At 64.2% G+C, this 18,765-nt stretch overlaps 2 protein-coding genes and 1 long non-coding RNA gene across 8 annotated transcripts; 1 reads left to right on the forward strand and 2 right to left on the reverse strand.

The window, feature by feature from the left end:
- Nucleotides 1-601: 601 nt before the first annotated feature.
- On the reverse strand, nt 602-8,660 carry OGFR (opioid growth factor receptor). Of its 6 annotated transcripts, none has more exons than XM_032350100.1 (8): nt 8,356-8,659; nt 5,731-5,799; nt 5,038-5,116; nt 4,086-4,164; nt 3,114-3,180; nt 2,467-2,615; nt 1,162-1,858; nt 602-820 (listed from the first exon to the last, which is right to left on the reverse strand). In XM_032350100.1, exons 1-8 carry the CDS (start codon nt 8,584-8,586, stop codon nt 794-796), a joined length of 1,398 nt encoding a protein of 465 aa, XP_032205991.1. In that variant the 5' UTR covers nt 8,587-8,659; the 3' UTR covers nt 602-793. The 6 variants fall into 6 exon arrangements, with proteins under 6 accessions (XP_032205991.1, XP_032205988.1, XP_032205986.1 ...); XM_032350097.1 differs by adding an exon at nt 8,122-8,257 and having other exon boundaries at nt 602-1,858; nt 8,419-8,612; XM_032350095.1 differs by lacking the exon at nt 5,038-5,116 and adding an exon at nt 8,122-8,257 and having other exon boundaries at nt 602-1,858; nt 8,419-8,660.
- Nucleotides 5,113-16,332, forward strand: LOC116594696. Its single transcript, XR_004287371.1, has 4 exons — nt 5,113-5,280; nt 5,513-5,617; nt 7,357-7,898; nt 15,887-16,332. It is a non-coding gene; the product is annotated as an uncharacterized LOC116594696 (long non-coding RNA).
- MRGBP (MRG domain binding protein) lies at nt 12,526-17,257 on the reverse strand. Its single transcript, XM_032350106.1, has 5 exons — nt 17,027-17,257; nt 16,331-16,452; nt 14,339-14,420; nt 13,938-14,012; nt 12,526-13,512 (listed from the first exon to the last, which is right to left on the reverse strand). The coding sequence occupies exons 1-5, from the start codon at nt 17,172-17,174 to the stop codon at nt 13,331-13,333; spliced, it is 609 nt and encodes a 202-aa protein (XP_032205997.1). The 5' UTR covers nt 17,175-17,257; the 3' UTR covers nt 12,526-13,330.
- Nucleotides 17,258-18,765: the final 1,508 nt, after the last annotated feature.

Here is an 18,765-nt window from a genome sequence, read left to right on the forward strand (position 1 = left end):
TCCAGTGTGTCAGGAGGGGGACTCTGGCCCAGGGGGACAAAGCCTGGCTGAGAGCCCACTGGTCCTTGAGGACAGGGAGGTGCACTCTACCCCTGCCAGTCGGACGGGTCAAGCGGGTCCTGGTGTGGTAGGTAGAGCAGCCAGGGTAGGGACGGAGGAAACAGAGCCACAGAGAATGCTGGGGAGTAGGCCCCGAGGCACCACAGTACACCCCTGACCAGGGTAGGCAAAGATCTCGTCCAGACCCAGGGTCCTGTCAAACTGCTGCTCCTCCTGCTCAGCCCACCCAAGGGACCGCACACAAGTCCCAGACCCGCTCCTACACCAGTGACAAGAGGCAGCCGTGGGACCAAGTGCCCAGCTCCAGAGGGCCCAGATGGCCATGTGGTAAGGGTGCCTAGGACCGATGCATCTGTCCGGGGGACTGCAAATGGCTGTTTCCACGGGTGCTCACAATGGCCAAGTGGGCCACATCTGGGCTAGGCCACTTTGCACCCAAGGGGCAGAAGCCCAAGGAGCAGCACCACCGTCAAACTAGCCCCCTTCCCGGATTCCAGCCACCCAGAGTCCACCCACAGCCCCGTGGGCCATGCTCAAACGCTCAAAGTCAAATGAGTTTATTCAGAAAAGGCCTCTGCACCAGACTAAGAAAATGACCCCCCCCCCCCCACCCAGGCCAATTTACAAAGCCGGGTAGGGGGCAGGGCACAGAGGAGCCGGCAGGAGGGCAGTTCAAGGTCAGGATTTCCAAGTCCTGGCTTTCCAGCAGCTGCGGTGGCCACTATAGTGACGATCAGGGAGAGGCCAGGACTGCACGGTGCTGAGAACAGAGGGCAACGGGGCTCCCCAGACCTGTGGCGCGGCCGGGATGCCCATGGGCACCTGCTTCCCTTAAGGGTTTCTGGGTTTGGTCTAAGGCCCCACCTCAGCTTCCTTATCTAGCCGTGGTCCTGCGGTGGCTGGGCTCCCCGGGGCAGCAGGCTGCAGCCCTGCCCAGCCTCCTGCCTCCTCCACTCCATTCTCACCCTCTTGAGCCTCAGGACACCCTGGCACTGCGCCATGCCAGGCGGGGACTGGCCTCTTGGTCCCACTGCCCCCACCATCGCCACCCGCCGAGGCGCCGTCCCCAGGGCCCTGATCCACCTTCCTTCTCTTCCTCACCTCCTCCGCCACCTTGGCCCCCGCGTCCTGTGGCCCGGGCTGCTCGGCCTCCCCGGGGGCCTGGCTGCCCGATTCCTGGGACCCCCCGCCAAGGCTGCTCTGGCTGAGGGCGCAGCCCTCCAGGTTCAGGGCAATCTTCTCCACGTCCGAGGCGCTCTGGGCGCCCGGCTCCCCCGGGGCCTGCTCCCGCCGGCTGGCCTCCAACTTCCTCTTCTTGCTCTCCTTGGGGCTCGGGGGCTCCGGGTCCTCCTCCCCGCGGCCCCCCGCCTCCCCTTCCTGGTCCCTCGCCAGAGCGCCGCCGGGCGGCGACGGGGCACCCGCGGCCGCGCCGTCCCCGCCCTCGGCCCGCCCCGGCCCGCAGGTCCGTCCCGAGGCGCCGGCCTGGCGCAGGGGGTCCCCGGGGCTCCCCGCGCCCTCGGCCGGCCGCAGCCGGCGCAGCTTGTCGTGCGGCCCCCAGACGAACTTGCGCCGCGGCCGGAAGTGCTCCCAGGCGAAGCGCAGCAGCCGGCGGCGCTGGCGCGCGCAGCGCACGGAGAACACGAAGTAGTCCAGCGCGCTCTGGCGCACGGCCGGCAGCTCCCCGCGCACCAGCGTCTCCTCCAGGAAGAAGCGCGCCAGCGGCGCCTGGTAGCGCTCCAGGCCCAGCTCGCCCAGGGACTTGAGGATGCGCGTGATGCGGAGGTTGTTGTGGCTGTGCCTGGGGGCGTGGGGGCAAGCGGAGGGGTGCTGGCGGGGGCCAGGACTGTCCTCCTCCTCCGGGCCCCCGGCTGTCTCCGCCCCCCCCCCCCCCACCGCCGCCCTGGAGAAAATGGCCTGGGGGCCCGGAGAGTGCAGGTGGGGGCTGCGATGTATTTTCTACAAGGCTGCTGTCCCCTTGGCCCCGCGGAACCGCCCCCCCTGCCCCCCAGCCCCGGGCGTGCGGCTGCAGGAGAACACAGGCCTGGCCCAGGGGCCTGCTACCCACCAGCAGGGGAGCTTGCTCGTTCCCTGCCCAGCGCTTCTCGGCAGGGGTGAGGGGTCCCGTGCTTGCAAGGCTGATGGAACGGTGGGCAGCCCGACCCACACCCAGGTGGACGGTGGGGGCGCAGGTAAGGAAACTGACTGGCACGACTTTCTCGGTTCTCACACGCCCAGTGTTGGGACCAGCCCCACCGTGCAGTGCAAACAGGGATGGTGCTCAGAGCCTTAGGCACTTGCCGGAGCACCCCTGCAGTCCCTCCTCCCCCAAAGTGCTCCCCCACACCTGCCCGGAACCTAGCACAGCCCCATCCCCCTCACTTGTGTGTAGTGAGGACCGGTCCTTACCGGTTAAGGTTCTGGAAGCGCTTCTGGTAGTTCTGTGCTCGGCGAACTTGTCCGGTGTCCCGGTCCTCCAGCTGGATCCCGTAGAACCCCAGCATGAGCTCGTAGGCCTGGACAAACCGCTCCCTGACCTCCTCGGAGCTTTTAAATGCCTGGAACACCCACCCCCCGCAAGCCAGCGGGAGCTCAGGGGCCACTGCAGGCGCAGGGGCCTGGCTGACGCCTCCCTCAGGCCCCAGTTCATCTACAGGCCTGGACTCAGACGAGAATTCTGAATGTGACTTTTCTTCTAGCTGCTACGAGGTCTCACTGGGGCCAGAGGCATCTGCCCCAGCTCCCAGAGGAATCCTGCCAGCCGCCAGGACAGCTTGGGGGGCTCCCAGGGTGGAGTATATGGTAGGAGACACACAGTCTCCTTGGCTCCCCAGACCCTGCCACCTCTCCGGTGTCCTGTGCCAGCCCAAACCAGGTGTGACGAAGCCCCCATCCCCAGGACTCTGCTCTCAGCCCTGGCCCTGGGCTCTCTGACTTAAGGCAAAGGGCTGAAGAGAATCAGATTTCTCTAGAAGCCTGTGGGGAGCAGCAGGGGGCAGAGGCAAGGAACCATGAACCTCGCAGGGCAGGGCAGCTTCCCAGCCCGCATTGCTCACCTCAATCTCCCGCAGCGTGAGGGGCTTGGCGTGCCAGTTCACTCCCGGTTCACGCAGAGGGAAGAGCCTGTGGGAGAGGGTGCGGCACCGGTCCCATCGCAGCAAACACGGGCTCCCCGCCATGGGCCAGGTGCTCGCCAGCCTCTCGGGGTTCAAGGCTCCGCTCCTGATGGTCTGGCTGGACGACCCGTGTCATGGGCTCTCACGAGTCACAGCCAGGGGGCGAGGGCAGGAGGGTCGGGGGAGACTGCTCCGGACCAGGGTGCGTGGCAGGGGCAGCGTGGCCGTGGGAGGCTCAGCGTGCACGCTCAGCACGGCGCTCCGGGCTGTCCTCTTTATTCACTTACAGATTTAGTTGTTTTTAGAGAGAGACGGGAGCAAGAGCGCGCAGGGCAAGGGGCAGAGAATCCTCGAGCAGACTCCCTGCTGAGCGCAGAGCTCAGCTGGGGACTCGATCTCATGACCCTGAGATCCTGACCTGAGCCAAAACCAAGAGCGGGACGCTTAACTGACTGCGCCGGCCACGCGCCCCTCCTCTTTATTCTCCCGTTCTTCTTTCTGTCTCGTCACTCATAGTGCAGAGCTGTCCCCCACAATACTGTATGCCCAGGAGAGGCCCTAACCATGCCATCTTCAAAAGCACAGATTTGGGGGGGCAATGTCAAGGGTCCCCAAGGCTGCCATGCTGACAAGGATCAACTCTGGCCACTGTTGGAACCCTGCCACCCCTGAGCGTCCGAGGGGCTCTGCAGGGCCACATGGCCTTTTGGGACTGGGGACCCAGTGTGCGTGCCACTCTGCCTGTCCCCTACATCTGTGTTCAGCTCCCAGCCTCAAAGGCTCTGCACAGCTGCTGGACACACAGACTGCAGGACAGCGGTGGGGCAGCCCCGGGCAAGAGTGCAAAGGGAGCACGGAAAGGCCGAGGGCACCTGCTCCATAAGCCCCGCCCCTCTGGCCCCGCCCACTCACCACTGGATGTAGGAGTGATTCTCTTCCAGTAGGTCATAGTCCTCCCTCCAGTTCTGAAGAATGTCTTCAATGAAACAGCCTGGGGGCCCCATGGGGACGAGTCAGTGCAGAGCTGCTGGAAGCCACCCCCCACCCTTGAGGACCTTGGGGCTCCGAAGCTTGTATACGTCTCATGTGACCAACTCCCCCAACCAAAGCCCTTGATTTCTTTGCCATCTAGACGTGGGACCTCCACTGCTGGCTGAGTGTGGACCCGGGTGAGAGTACCACACTGGGCCTGGGGGCAGGAGAGCCCAGGAGGCCCCTTGGGAGAAGGACATGGGGTCTCCAGCCCCACACCTGTCTTTGTAGAAAGGTGGCCTCACTGCCCCCACCAAGCCATGGCCTGTCGGCTGGAATCTGACCTCAAACGGGGCGTGCAGCGGAGCCCCACCCCATAGCCTGGCCTCGGGCAGGGCAGCTGCTGTTTCTGCAAAGGGCCAGACAGTGAACGCTTGAGGCCACAGGTCCTGTGGGCACTGTGGGGGGAGGCAGCCACAGACAGAGCACGGGCCAGTGGGCGGGTCCTGGCACATCTCACAGACACTGATCCCTGAATTCCGTGTAGCTTTCACAGTACAGAATATTATTCCATCTTACGTTTCTTCCAACCACTTGAAAACGTAACAATGATTCTTCCTTGTTAGCGTATGCATGCGGGTTTCCCACTAAGGCGGCCCCGCCGAGGGGGTCTGGGAAGCCCTATTCACTGCCTGGCCCTGCACAGAGAACAGGCTGGGGGCTGCGGCCCGGGCGTCCCCTCAGCGGCCTCCAGGGGGCGCCGTGTGGCTGGCCGAAAACCTCAGGCCACCAGCAGGGACCCCGGGACTGGGAGCAGGGGCAGCCAGGGGAGGGGAGATGGCCCGGACACCCCGGCGGGGACAGAGACGCGGGCCGCCTGGCAAGCGCGCACCGTTGGGCAGGAACCGGATCTCGTTTCTGTAGAAACTCAGGTTGGGCATGTCACCGTTGCCGTCCCGCTCTATCAAGTCCTGAGGAGCCGGAGAAAGGTGCCCGTCGGAACGTCTCCAGACACGGGCTGCCTCCAGGGGTCCCTCGCACTAGAACACTCCTGGCAGGGGCAGGGGGCATCTGCTCTGGGGCCCACAAACCTCTGACATGCTGAGGGCTGGCGAGGACCCCATGTACCCTGCAGGTGAGGGCAGCAGCTCCCTCTGACCACCACCTTCTCCTGTCGCCACTGCGGCCCAGGGCTGGCAGGTCCCCATCATCGGCCCCCCTTCCTCACCCGAGGCAGCTCAGGGCTTGCCTGAGACTCAGGGTGCCGAGGGCACGGATGAGGGCGACGGGAAGGCCACCTGCTCAGGCCCCAGCATGCAGGACCCTGTGCGTGTGCTGCTGGCTGGCACTGGTCCCTTGTTTTACAGGCCACGGCGGGGAGGCTCAGAAGGCTGGCCCGCTAACCCCGTCACCCCAGGATGAGGGAAGGAGCAGCTGTCCCAGGTGGAACGTAGGACTTCGTCTGAGAAGAGGTGCTGACCGGACCGATGGTCCACACGGCCTTCTCCGGGTGGGGGGGGGGAGGACTCTGAGCTGAGGGGGGCTGGCAAGGTGGGGGGGGGAGCCCCAGACAGCTGTTACCTACCGGGTAGTTGTGCCGGTACCTGCGTGTGTCCCGCATGGCTCGCCAGTTCCGGGACCCCAGCATCCTGGCCTGGGAAGAGAGGAGGGGGGCTGAGACCCCTGTGGGAGACCCACCAGTAGGCAGGACCCACCCCTAGCGAGCCCCCATCATAGTAAGGGCAGCAAGGACCTGTCGGCTATCAACAAAACCGGAGGGGACAGGAGAGCATGGAACAAGGTGTGCCCTCTGCTCGGCCGCTGCTGCCTGCCCCAGCTCTCGGGACGCCCCGGCTGACCAGCACATTCTTGGGACACAGCCCCCTCTCCCCCATTTCTAACTTCACCTCCTACTCCCATATCCGCTGGTTACCTCCGCTTGGACCCAGGCCTTAGGACTTCCCCCGGGTCCTACCCCATCGCATCCTTTTTGCACTGTGCTCGAAGTTGTCACCAGGCTGTGTCCCCAAAGGCAGCGGTCTCACAGCCTACAGCCCTGGGAGGGGCCCCAAACACTTGTCTGACAAAGAGATGAATGACCGAGGCTCCTGTCTCTGCCCAAGCCCTGAGCTCATAGACCAGATCTCGTCCTCCAGTCCCGTGGGGGAGCCCCCTTGGCAAGATACAGAAGCTCCTCGTTGCCCTCCAACAGCTACGGCCCCTATAACTGCAGGCCAAGCACCCTGGGGTTCTGGGAAGGACAGAAGGGAACTGGCGACCAGGACGCCAGGGCCACACTGCTTGACCCATCCTGTTAGAGGGTGGGGGGCATGAGCAAGGCTGAGCCTGGCTTGTGGTCCCACGGACGCTGGGGAGGAGAAAGGGCCGACCGATAAGGCTCCGAGGCATGACAAGAGGGGACCGCTCGAGCCGGGAAATACCCGGGTCCCGGACCCTGGAAGGAGCACAAGAGCCCTGGAAGGGGCTTCAGAGGCCGGGCCTACCGCTGGGTCCCTGGGCTCTGACCCGATCCCAACTCCCCAAGATCTTCCAGCTGGTCGGAGCCCCAGCAAGCATCAGGGGGTGCCTCCATCCACGATTTATAGACCAGGGCAAGCTAATATTCTTGCCTACCAGCCAAGGGCCAGCAGAGAAAGCAAAACTCAGCAAAGGCTGGCCCCACCCACCACCAGTTTCCTTTTCTCTTCCTCCCTGGGGCCAGCCAGGCGCCTCCCCGGGTCAGTGCAAGACGGCCAGCCCCACAGGTGCGCGGACGACACAGCCCAGGGCAAAGCACCAAACAGCCATGCTAGGGCTCAGTCTGGGGCAGCTGGGGTGTGCTCTGGGGTGGGGGTGGGGGCCTGGGGGAAGGGGAGAGGATTAGTACCTGCGGAGGGACAGAAGCGGTCGATGGCAGAGGACTGTGGGCACATCACGGGATGGCCGGGGCGCTGGAGCACTGCTTTAGGAGCCGTGCCCATGAGACTATAGCAAGGGCCGAGTCCTCTCACTCCGTCCAAGTGTGCATCTGGCCCAGGAAAAGAGCCCTATTCCTGCCCTCTGACTCCAGCCCAGTGACCCTGACCACGGCCCAGCCCCTTTCCTCAAGAACCGAATGCCTGCCCCAAGCACCACAGATATGCTCAGGTTCCTGGGCTACTTGGCAGGTCCAGGACCCCTCGGGTCCCTCTCACTGACCACTCCCCAACAGAGAGAGCCACCGAAGAGCCAGAGCTCTCAGGTGCCAGTGGGAAAACCGGACCTGGAGAGCCTGCAGGCTGGAAATCAGACACGAGAATATGCTGTCTTCCAGAAGCGACCCCTATCGCGCTATGTCCCCCATAACACCTGCGACCCCAGCTGGAACCCCTGTCCTTACACCGGGAAGGATGTGCTGCCCAGCGAATCCTCGCCCGCCCGTGGTAAGGAAGAGTAACACTAGTAACAAAAAGGAAACCAGTGGTAACCAGAGAAAATCAACGGCAACAAAAGTAACTCACAATGACAGGGAGTAACCAGTGGCAACAAAAGTCACCATGGTAATGACAAATAATCAGTGGGGACAAAAGCAACTGCTGGTCACAAGTAATCAGTAGTAACAAAAGGGACAGCTGGTAAGGACAACCAGCACTTAAGTGTAAGCGGCCGCTGGTCACCACCAGTAACCCAGCGCCTCCGGACAGGCCTGGCTCAGCCAGGCCACCTCGCGTAGCCTCCAAGGCCACCTCCAAGGAGGCGGGAGGGCCCCCGTAGGTGGGTGCTGCACCCCCAGAGCAAAGGTGGGGGTGGGGCGGGCTGGCGGGGAGCAGGTGGGGCAGAAGCCGGGAGCACCAGGAGGCAGGGAGGCTGGCGGAAGCAGGGGAGCGGCGCAGAGGATCTATCAGGAGGATGGAGCCTAGGGCCTGGAGGCGGGAGGTGACAGATAGCGGAGTCAAGAACGCGCCCAGGGCATCCCCTTGAGGAAGTGTCAGCGCACGATTCGGCTCCGGGCACACAGATCCGAGGGTGGCCCTGGATCTCCCTGCAATGTCCCCTGGCTGGGCCAGAGCTGGGGGGCGCAGGTCCGGGCAGATCTCAGGGTGTCCGGGGGTCTTGAGGGAGGCACGAGGGGGCTGTGAGCGGGCGAGAGGGCGACAGCCGGAGGGAGAGCCAGGCCCCAGGCCGGATCTCCAGGGAGGACGGCTTGCCCGGAGCGGGGCCTCGCTCCCACCTCGCGGCGGCCGGGCAGGCCTGCGCGGGGGCTCGGGGACCCCAGCGCGCGTCGGGGCTGCACCTGGAGCGCTCCGGGCCGCGCCGCCCGCGCGTCCTCCTCGTCCTCGTCCTCCGCGTCCGCGTCCCCCGGGGCGCCGGCCTCGCCATCCTCGTGGCCTCCGGCGCTCGGGCCCTCGCCGTCCTCCTCCTCGTCCTCCTCCCAGGTCGAGTCGCAGTCCGGGTCGTCCATGCTCCGGCGGCGGCGGGTCCCGCGCTCCGGCGGAAGCGAAAGTGAGCGAGGGAGGAAGCGCGGGGGCGGGCCGGGGCCGAGGGGCGGGCCGGGGCCGGGGGGCGGGCCGGGGCGGGGCCGCCGCCGCCGCCGCCGCCTGCCGGAAGGAGGTCCCGGCGCCGAGAGCATCCTTGGCCGCGAACGTCGGTCCGAATGACGCCCGCCCCCTTCCCCGCTGAGATTCCTCCCGGGGCAGGTCCCCAGCCCCGCGGCCATGTCTCCGGGGAGGATGCTCTCCACCCGGGGTCTCCCCGCAGGATTCCCCACAATATCCCTTCCCCCTGGGAGGATGCCCCCCACCAAGGATTTCTCCCCGAGGTTGTCCGTAGAGAATATCTTCCCTCGGGAGAATCCCTCCCGGAATATGCCCCCTCCCCGCAGTATTCCCGCCTGGACACCTCCCCGGAGAGAATTTCCCCCAAAGTCCTCTGTGAGAACGCCCGGCCAGGAAGCCAGCTGGAGCGCCCCCAGTCTAGAGGACTCCACTAGATGCAGGGGATGTCCCTTGTGGATGCTCATCCCAGAGAATCAGTCCCCAGAATGCCCCCCAGGACAGTATTCCCCCGAGGAAGCCTCCCCCGGAAGATTGTGCCCCTGGAGGATGGCCACGGGCTGGGAGGCCCCTGTCTCCAGAATATCCCATTTTGCAGGGGTGTCCTCCTATAGGAAGTCCCCCCAGAGGGATGTCTCTCCTGGAGGAAATCTACCCACCTCCTTGGAGAATGTCCCTCCATAAGGATGAACCCCAGGAAGATCCCCCTGGAAGTCCTCCCCAGAAGAGGCCCCAGGACACTCCCTGCACAGGAGGCGGGGGCTGCGGTCTCATCAGAGGCTCCTCTGGAAGGTGGTTTGCTTCCGCGATCCCCCAGACTGTAGGCAGAACTCATTCTTGTGGGAACAGGATGCAGAGCCCCATGTTCCTCCAAGAGTCCACAACTGGGCAGTTTGCCTCTTCAAGGCCGGAGTGTCTTTCCAGTGGGCTGAGAGTCCTAGTACGTGCCGTCCTCGTGGGCCTGAACTCTGTCCCCTTAGTCTTGTCACATTCTCTCAGTGAAAAGAAAGCACAGGGGCTCCATGCACTTAGAGGGAGGCACGCACAAAGTGCCAAACACCAGGCCTCAGAGATGACTGGGGGTCACCCTAAGGCCCCAGTTCAACACCCCCTCAGGGGCCTCTCTAAGGGCTGGGGGACGGCTGCTGCTGGAGGCCCTCTGCATACACCCGCACATTCCGGACGCGGCGGAGAATCGCCTTCAGCTGCAACCTTCCCAGACGCTGCGGGTCCCTTCATCTCCGCCTTGATGTCTGCTGGTGGTCACAGGACAGTGGGTGACCCAGCCCTCAAAATGAAGGTGGAGACAGCCTCCGCAGAAAACATCTGTCTTCTGTAACTAGCTACTTTGCCACTTCATTATTTCAAAAAGCTCAGCTAACAGTGGATGGCTTTTAGATGGATCTGCCTTGAGGATGACTTCTGGGGTCAAGCCCGGCCAGCCGCCAGGGACGCTCACCTCTCCCAGCCCTGCAAGCCCGCTAGCAGGCCCCAGGCTGCCTGTGCAGCCAGAGACAGCCAAGAGCTCACCAGAACCTTCCAATCTTGGCTGTGGGCACAGCGAAAGGCCTTTCTTGGTGCAGGTCCGGACTCCTTGCTGGCTTGTTGATCTTTGTTAATTCACTGGGTACATTCTCACTGGGCGGCAACTGTCTTCATGCTACCTTACTTTCTAAAAGGATGACAGGGACGCCCTGAAGGTGTGGACGTCTGAGTCCATCTGTCTTCCTTTCTCTTTCTCTTTTTAAAGATTTTATCTATTTGTCAGAGAGAGAGAGAGAGAGAGAGAGAGAACACGCAAGCAGCGGGAGAGGCAGAGGTAGAGGGAGAAGCAGGCTCCCCACTGAGCAGGGAACCTGATGTGGGGCTCGAACCCAGGACAACTGGCATCATAACCTGAGCTAAAGACAGATGCTTAAATGACTGAGCCAGCAAGCCACCCCCTTCTCTCTTTTTAGCTTTATTTATTTTAGAGCGAGAGAGTGAGCGAGCGCAGCAGTGGGTGGGTGGGGGTGATGAGAGGCAGACGGAGAGAGAAACCAGGCGGACTCCACGCTGAGCAGGAGGCCCTATTGCCTCGGACCCAGGATCGCCACCTAAGCCAAAACCAAGAATCCAATGCTTAACTGATTGAGCCACCTGTGCGCCCCCATCTGGGCACATCTGCAGATGGTCTGCCCCCGGTGGCCAGGGCAGGGTTCTGGGGTAGCAGGCAGCCATCGCACATCTGGCGAGGCCAGCTCCTGGCCTCTTTCAGAAATGTCCCACTTCTGTGAGGGCGACACCCCCACGTCACAGACAGGGTCCCTAGGCCGGGAGAGGTTCAGTGCCCCAGATGCCTGTCAGTCTGACCGGAACTGGCTGCTGGGCAGGAAAACTGGGATGGTGAGAGCTGGGCAGGGCCTCAGGCACCTGTGAGGGCCACGTCAGGGATGCTTGGGCTGGCCTCAACCCTGCCGAGGACGGCAGCCCCCACAGGCACAAGGGAATGGGGACTGGGACCCCCCAAAATGCCTGAGCCAGGGGGTGGTGGGGATACCTGCTCTTTTGCCATGATGGGCTCAGTACGCCCCTCGATCCTCCTCTCTTAGGCATGCAGCAGACGTTAACTCACCAAACGAGGCACTAGGCTTTTCCAGCAAGTTCGAAGGGCCGTGAAGATACGGTTTCAGATGGGGGTTTGCCGGCAAGCCTGGGGAAGAGCCCCAATCTTTGCTGGTACCACTTGCGACTGCAGAGCTGTTTGCCCCATTGCCCTGAAGTTCTCTCCAGGGACTGGGCTTCTGGCAGGCGTTACAATTCCCACCACAGGACCTGGCCCAGAGCAGGCCTTGTGGGAGGCTGCAGGGCACTGAGCTTGCTAGGACGCAGACCTCTGCTCCCCCTTCCCCCTTGGACACATATGGGGCACGTTCCTGCTCTATGGCAAGCACAGGGACAGTCCTGTCTGGGCATCTGGGGGTGAGGGCGGGGTCTGCTGCGCTGGGACAGTAGCAGGTCTCACGGGACTGCCTCTCAGACCTCGGGAGAAACACCAGTGGCAGGCCCTCGTGGGGAAGTGGCAGTCTGGGGCTCCATCCTGGGCACTGACCGGCTCCTGCTCAGGGAGATCACGCACAGGAGGCCTGCCCAAGCTCCACAGTAGGAGATCAACCCGCGCCAAGCCTCTGCTCCTGGTTCCAGCGCAGCATGGACAGCTGGGCTGGGCACCGGGGTACTCAGGTTCAGGAGCCCAGACACAGCTGGTCTTTCTACGCAGGGTGGACTGGGCCCTGCGGGGGAGAAGGGGCGCCAGCAATATGTTCAAGGCCACACGTGTGATGGCGGGCTGGGTACAGGCCAGTCTCCGACCACACTGGGCCACTCGCTGAGTGTGAGGTTCCTGCCCTCACCTGGTGGACTGCTCTGTGGGCCGGGCGCCTGCTCCGAGCTGCTGGTGGAGGCTCTGGGTGGATGGGAACGCAGCTTCCGGGTACCTTGTCCAGACGAAGAGCCTGGGACCAGGAGGGCGGGCGTCTTCTTCTCACTCTGCCAGGACGGCTGGACCCTCCTCCGTGGAGAACAGATTCAGCCGAGTCCCACGTGGCCTGCCAATGAAGCCCCAGACTTCCCAGCTCCGCCCGAAGTCAGCTCTGCCTTGTTTGCCCTCCTCGCATTTTGTATTTGAAGGACCCGCCACACTAACAAAGTTTCCACTCTGGCCTTGTTTCTAGTTGGTGAACACATTGTATCAAGTGAACACTAGGAGGTCTGAGACTGTAGGCCGCATTGTAAATCTTGGGGAAACAAACGCTTCCTACTGTTAGAAAAGGGGACTTATTCTGGCGCCCAAATCACGAGACCGCCGCTGTTCTTTCGTGCTTTAATGGTCGGCGCTCAAACGAAAGCACCTCGGCGGCCCGGCCGCAGCACCGCCCTCCACACACTCATCAGGCCTAGTCCCAAGGTCCCGGAGATACAAAAATAGCCCGTACAAACTCTGCTCCCAGCATATAACACCGAGTGGAGTGTCTCAGTACTCACTACCGAGCACAAAGCATCTGAGGAAAAATACAACACAGGTTTAACTTCTGCAGTATTTTTTTTCATATAAAACACTAGTAAAATAGGCTTCTTAAAAATTAAATAGTGAAATACCACCAAATTATATACATCGTTACAGTACAAGTGAATGAGGCGAAGTCTCCAGTCCTCAGTTTCTTGGGTGCAGGTGCTGGGGGGCAGGGCGGCCTGAGTCTCCTTCTCCCCAGGGAGCAGCCCGGTTAGAAAGAGTGGCTGACAGACGGACACACGGAGGGGGAGAGCTGCGGCACCCAGCAAGACCAGTGCTCCCCACAGGCCGAGCAGGCACCCCGCTCCTCACCCTAGCTGTCCCGCTCCTGCCCCGCGCTCTGCCCCGTGGAGCCCGGACCACAGCCCGGCCAGGGGCCAGCTCAGCTGGGGCTCACCCGCTGGTGCGGGGGGAGACAGGCCCAGACCCCGGCTCTCCACAACCACAACCGAGCCAGCTCTGGTCTCTCAGGGCCCCCCAGAGCCCCAGGTGGTCACAGTGGGCCCCGCGGGAGCCCCACGTGCCTGAGGGCAGGCAGCGGGCTGGGGGGTGTCTGGCCAGTGACAGCAGTGCCCCGGCCCCCTGCCGTGGCTGAGCCACGACTACGTTCGGCGCCGCTTGGCAGCGCTGGGGCTGGAGGGGTTGCTGTTCGCCGTCAGGACTTTGTCGGTGACCCGGCTGCGCTTCCGCTTGTCTGCCCCTTCCTTGGACCCCAAGTCCGAAGGGTTCTTGTCTTTGCTGGACTTTTCTGCTGCTTTTCCCAAGCTTCCTGAAGACGAAAAAACTGGGAGACAAAATCATTTGGCTGAAAACAGAATATCCAGAGTTTTATTTCATCTTCTTACCAAATTCTAGAAACCTGCACCTACACAAGGCACTCTGGGCTGGGGCTGCCACGGGGCCTGCGGAGAGCTGGGTCCCTGAGGATGCGCCGCCTTGCAGCCCTGGGCCGCAGGACCCTGCCCGCCTGCCCACCGACCCTGCCTCGTGGAGCTCGGCTGTGCCCGCTGCCTGGCAGCTGGCGCTGGACCTGAGGTCTCCGGGGCCTGCTCGTAGCGTGGGCTGCCCACGCCGCCACCCGAGGCTCCCACCCAAGCGGACGGAGGAGCGGACAGGACAACTTGGCCACAAGCGGACTGGACACCCAGGCTGGGGATGGGGGTGCTGCTCGTGGGGCCTAGGGGAGGGTCTGGGGTGGCCCCCACTCACCATCGTCAGCCCCGTTGTGGGGGTCCACATCTTCCTTCATTTCCTCCTTCATTTCTTCTTCAATGACCACTTTTCCTGTGGGGCGACAGCTGACGTTTACCAAAACGGCGGGAGACGTGGCCCTGCCCAATGCTGCGGACGGCTCAGGCCGGGGACGGCTGTGTGTGTGGTTCTCAGCTGCCGCCAGGCCGCTTTCAAAGAGAGCCGACTGTTCTAGAACGAGCTCCTCCACAACCCGAGGCTCCCCGGACCGCCCCTTCCCCAGTCCACCTGGGCCAAGAATCACCACGCCAGTGACCCTCCCCAACTCCCTGAGGCTCGTGACCTTCACCCTGACATCACCACCCTCGCCGCATCCTGCCTCCTAATCCCGGGCCAGACCCCACCAGGCGGAGCCTCACCTTCTCGGACTTCGTGAATGATTTCTTCAGGAAGGACAAAATTCCTCTCTGGGTTTGGGAATGGAAGAATCTCCGATTCGTGCTGATGGCAAAAACGGCGATTTTGTTATAGAAACAAAGAAAAAACCACGATTTTAGCAAGTCACCAAATACGTGGAAGAGCCAGCTTCGCGGCACCTGACAGACGCGGAGTCACGGAGTCACAGGGGCTGCGGAGGGGGGCGGGAGCGGCTGAATGACATTCTGTTCTGACGTTCTGTTCCGTTCTGCTCGAGGTCTGCGGGGAGCTGGCCTTTCCTAACACACCCGCAGAAGGCAAAGCTACAGCGCCAGCTGCCAGCCAGCAGGGAGCACTCCTGCCCCCCCAAGGGCAGGACGCAGCGGCCATCAGAGGGCAGTGACCATGCTGAGGAAAGGCCAGAGGCCAGGGCACCTCCGGTCTGTCTTTGGAGCAGGAGCCCACAGGCACGGACAGTGTGCAAGGGGCAAGCCTCTGCCGGAGAAACCAGGCGAAGCCAAGAGTCGTAAGGGACACAGCGCTTAATGGAGTTCCACTTGCTCTACAGGACCCAGGGGCCCCACAGGCCAAAAGAGACAGAGACCCTGGAGACACAGGACCCCCAGCTGAAGCGAAAGGGGAGCGGGCAGGGAGGACTAGGACTGTGAACGAGCAGACCCGCTCCTCTGTGCAGGCTGCGACCGTACTGCAGCCAGCTGCTAGCCCGCACCCATGGCCATCGGCATCTGCTGGGGCTTCAGCAGCCCCACGGCTCCCGGGCCTGTGGGTCCCCCTGCAGCAGGGGTCACGGACCTATACGGCCAAGGTCCTGCCTGACCCCAGCAGCAGCCCCAGGGAAGCCCAGGGGTCTGAGCAGGGGACAGCCTGGGTGTCTTGCCTAATCCTAAACAAGGGACAGGCAGGAAGAAGCTGAGGAGAACAGGAGAAGGGCTGTCTGTCCGGGACCGAAGTCCCCGAGTGCTGCCCTGCGGCTTGCCAAGGTCGTGCGGACCTGGGCTGGGTGTCCATGTCTGTCTCCCGGGCTGCAGCAGGGGCCCCCCGCCAGGACAGGAGCCCCACCACCCTCACGTCTGTTTCTGGCTTCTGGCCCCCACTGGCCTAGAATCAGGGCCCGGGAAGTCTGGGGACCAGGTGACCCCATGACGGGATGGGTGTGGAGACAAGGCCCCCCGGGGAGCAGCTCCTTCAGCATGACAGCTGGGCCTTGCGGCCTCGCTCCCAGGACGCCTCCTGCAGGCTGAGCATTCAGTCCCCATAGCACAGCTGCCATCTTTGTCCCCTCTCTACGATGACAAGGAGATGCAAATGACCTGCCCACAGCCCCCAGGGAGCAAGGGCAACACTGGGTCTGGACAAAGAAGGCCTCGGCTGGGAGGGCTGGTGCGGCTGGAGTCACCAGGAGGCAGAGCCTTACCTCCCCCTGCACAAACTCCTACCCCTGTGCGTGCCTGTAACTCCCACCCCCGCACCACTCTCCAGGGGCTCTGGCCTTCTCTCCGCTCCTTGACCATCATCTCCCGCTGCCACAGGGCCTGGACCGCTGCCGCTCCTGGGCTGGGAACATCCCTGTTCCTTTGAGCCTTCCCAGTCGCCGAGTGAAGCTGCCTGCCTTCCCATGAAACCGCTGCGGGGGCCTTTGAGGAGGGGACCCTTCCTGCCTGGTTCTCACGGAAGCCACCAGATTCACCTGACTCAGACTCAGATCCCATCACCTTCCTGCCTAGAGCACTGTGGGGCCTCCTGCCTACTCCCACGGGCCTCAGCAACCTGGTCATCTCCCTGCAAAGACGGTCACCGGCCACCGCACGTGAAAGAGGTTCTGCTTCGGAAGCCAGCCACCGTGACCAGGGCGGGGTTTTTAGTGAAACCACTTGAGCTCCCCGGTTTAATTCCTGCTGTCCCCTGGGATGTGCACAGGACAGAGGGACCCCAGAGGAGGAGCTGTGTCTGGGGTTGGGTGGGATCTGGCTCACCAGCGCCTGCATGTCATACATGGTGCTCAGATGGTCCCAGATGACCTTGGATGGGACCTGCCGACCAATGTTCTGGCTGAACTTGTCCCGAATACAGATCATGTGGAAGTGTCGGTTCACACCTGTGGGAAAAAGGAGTAAGCCTGTGAGGGGCTTGGCTAGCACATAAGAGGGGAGAAGAGAGGTGGGAGGCAGGGGTCAGCAGCAAAAGGGTAAAGACAGGGCAGGAGAGGGGGCGCAGCAGATGCAGAGAGGGTTTAGCAGGGGACAGGGCTGGAAGAGTACAGGCAGGTGGGGGGGGTGGCGGGGTGAGGGAGGAAGAAGGGGAAGAAAGCGGGTAAGAAAGGGTGGACGCGCGCAGGAGGGGACAGGAGTACAGAGAGGGGGGGTACAGCAGGGGCGCGGGAGGGGGCAGGGTCGGCAGAGGTGGGGCTAGGCTAAGGGGACAGAGGGAGGTACAGCAGGGGCGCAGGGTCTGAGAAGTGGGGGCGCCAGGCGACGGGGCGGACAGAGGGAGGGTGCCGGAGGGGTGCAGGAGGGCGCAGGGCCGGCGGGCACAGGGGTCGCCGGACGCAGAGGCAGGAGGCGGTGCAGGTGGGTGGGCGGGCGTGAGCGGCCCCGCCCCGCGCCCCCCGGCCGTTGCCCGGTCTGCCCCGCCCCCACGCGGGTCCGCGGCCTCCGCGGCGCTCCGCTCACCGACGGGCTTGTGGCCCAGCATGGCGTGGAAGAGGCACACCTCCACCTCGGGGCTCCACACCACCGTCTCCTCGGCTGGGCTGGTGGCCGCCTCCCCCGGCCCCTTGTCCCCCGGCGCGCCGCCGCCGCCCACCTCGGCCTCCCCCATGGCCCGGCCGCCCAGCGACGAGCCCCCAGCGGGAGCGGGCGCGGCCACGGCCTCCGCGCAGGCGCACTTGCCGGGCGAGCGCGCGCTCGGCGGGTTTGCTCTCGGGCTCGTGCGCGGCGCCAGCGCAGGCGCAGCTGAGGGGCGGCCCCCGCGGCGCCCCCTGGCGGCCGGGCCCCGCGGCGCAGCGCGGTGGGCGCGGGCGGACTGCGGAAGCGCTCTGGCGGGGAGGCGGTGACGCCGGCGGCGCGGGGCCCGGGGCGGCCCCTCCGAGCCGTGCGCTCCAGGGGCGGGACGGCAGCCGGACTTCGCCGACTGAGGCGCTTAGGGGGAAGAGCAGGCAACTGACCACGCCCGCCGGCCTGGGCTCCCTGCGGCCTCCGCTGCCCCGGCCGGACCTCGGCGCAGCGCGCCGCACGAGTCCGCGGCGGGGGGCGGGGCCTTCTCCGGGGCGGGGCCAAGGCGGGCGGCCGGAGGAAGTCCCGCGAGGAATCGAGGCATTACCCAATCAGGGCCGCCGGCCCCGCCCCGTCCCGCCCCAGCCACGCCCAGCGGTGTTGGGGCCCCGGGGCGGGCGCCCGCGTGCGTCGCGGCCCGCCGGGCGCGGGCTCTGGTCCGGCCGGGGTGCGGAGCGTCTCTAGGCCTTCGCCTCCTCCTGCGTGCGGTGGAGCGCGTGACGGCGCGTTCCCGCGGGTCCTGCCGAAGGTCGGGCGCCCCGCCCGCTGGCCGCTCGGGTGCTCGCTCAGGCTTCCCCCGCTGCCGAGCGCTGCCCCCGGCCGGTGCGGCCTCGGGTCAGCCCCGCTCGCTCGGACGGACCGGGAATCAGAGCGGGCTCAGCGGGCTGCGGCCCGAGTCCTCGCTGCCAAGGGGGCTGCTGGCGACTCGCGGCCCCCCGCGTGACACCGGCGAGATGTGGCTCTCCTGTCCCGGGGTCCGGAGAGCGCCCAGGGGTGGTGACCTTGGACCTGAGAACTGAGGCCTGGGACACAGGCTGAGGGGCGGAAAGAGAGGCCTGTGTGGTCCTGGTGCCAGAAGGCGGCTTGCAGGGGGAGCCCAGCTAGGGGTCTGGTGGGGTCCAGAGCAGGCCAGGCCCAGCTCCTGGGAGGGAACTGGGTCATGGGTGGTGGCTTCTGGAGGCTTCAGTTCCTCGCTTGGTGTTTGACCATCAGACCGTCTTGAGGTTTCTCACCCTGACCCCCATGCAGAAGGATCCCACCTGGTGCCTCATGGGCCCACACCCCGCCAGTGCTCCGCAGTGCCCACACTGCCTATTTGTCATCCAAACCATCCGTGACTGCTTGTTTGGCATCTGCCGTCCCCACCAGCTTGTCTCTCAGATCCAGGGGCCAGGGCTGATCTGGCCCACAGCAGGAGGACCGAGACCACTTGTTCACGGACCCAGTAACCAACTGACCAACTCTCTCTCTTGATCCCTGAAGCTGAATGATCCCCCGTCCCCCCACTGCGACCTGTGTCGTCCACATCTTCCAAAGATGCAGTAAGCCTCCCAAGCGTCCTCACCCCAGCAGCGGGAGCTTGGACCCCATGTGGGAAGCACCCAGGCCCTGGGAAGAGATCTCTCCCATGACCAACA

This window comes from Mustela erminea, chromosome 7 (genome assembly GCF_009829155.1).
Source record: "Mustela erminea isolate mMusErm1 chromosome 7, mMusErm1.Pri, whole genome shotgun sequence".
Taxonomy (NCBI): domain Eukaryota; kingdom Metazoa; phylum Chordata; class Mammalia; order Carnivora; family Mustelidae; genus Mustela; species Mustela erminea.

What these genes read in the sequence shown, in the direction of transcription:
- OGFR (XM_032350094.1), bottom strand. Translation starts at nt 8,586, where the DNA reads ATGGACGACCCGGACTGCGACTCGACCTGGGAGGAGGACGAGGAGGAG. An exon ending in AATCACTCCTACATCCAGTG is followed by an intron (nt 3,181 to 4,085) that starts GTGAGTGGGCGG and finishes CCTCTCCCACAG; the next exon opens with GCTCTTCCCTCTGCGTGAAC. An exon ending in TCACGCTGCGGGAGATTGAG is followed by an intron (nt 2,616 to 3,113) that starts GTGAGCAATGCG and finishes TGGGTGTTCCAG; the next exon opens with GCATTTAAAAGCTCCGAGGA.
- MRGBP (XM_032350106.1), bottom strand. Translation starts at nt 17,174, where the DNA reads ATGGGGGAGGCCGAGGTGGGCGGCGGCGGCGCGCCGGGGGACAAGGGG. An exon ending in GCTGGGCCACAAGCCCGTCG is followed by an intron (nt 16,453 to 17,026) that starts GTGAGCGGAGCG and finishes TTTTTCCCACAG; the next exon opens with GTGTGAACCGACACTTCCAC. An exon ending in CATTCACGAAGTCCGAGAAG is followed by an intron (nt 14,013 to 14,338) that starts GTGAGGCTCCGC and finishes GTCGCCCCACAG; the next exon opens with GAAAAGTGGTCATTGAAGAA.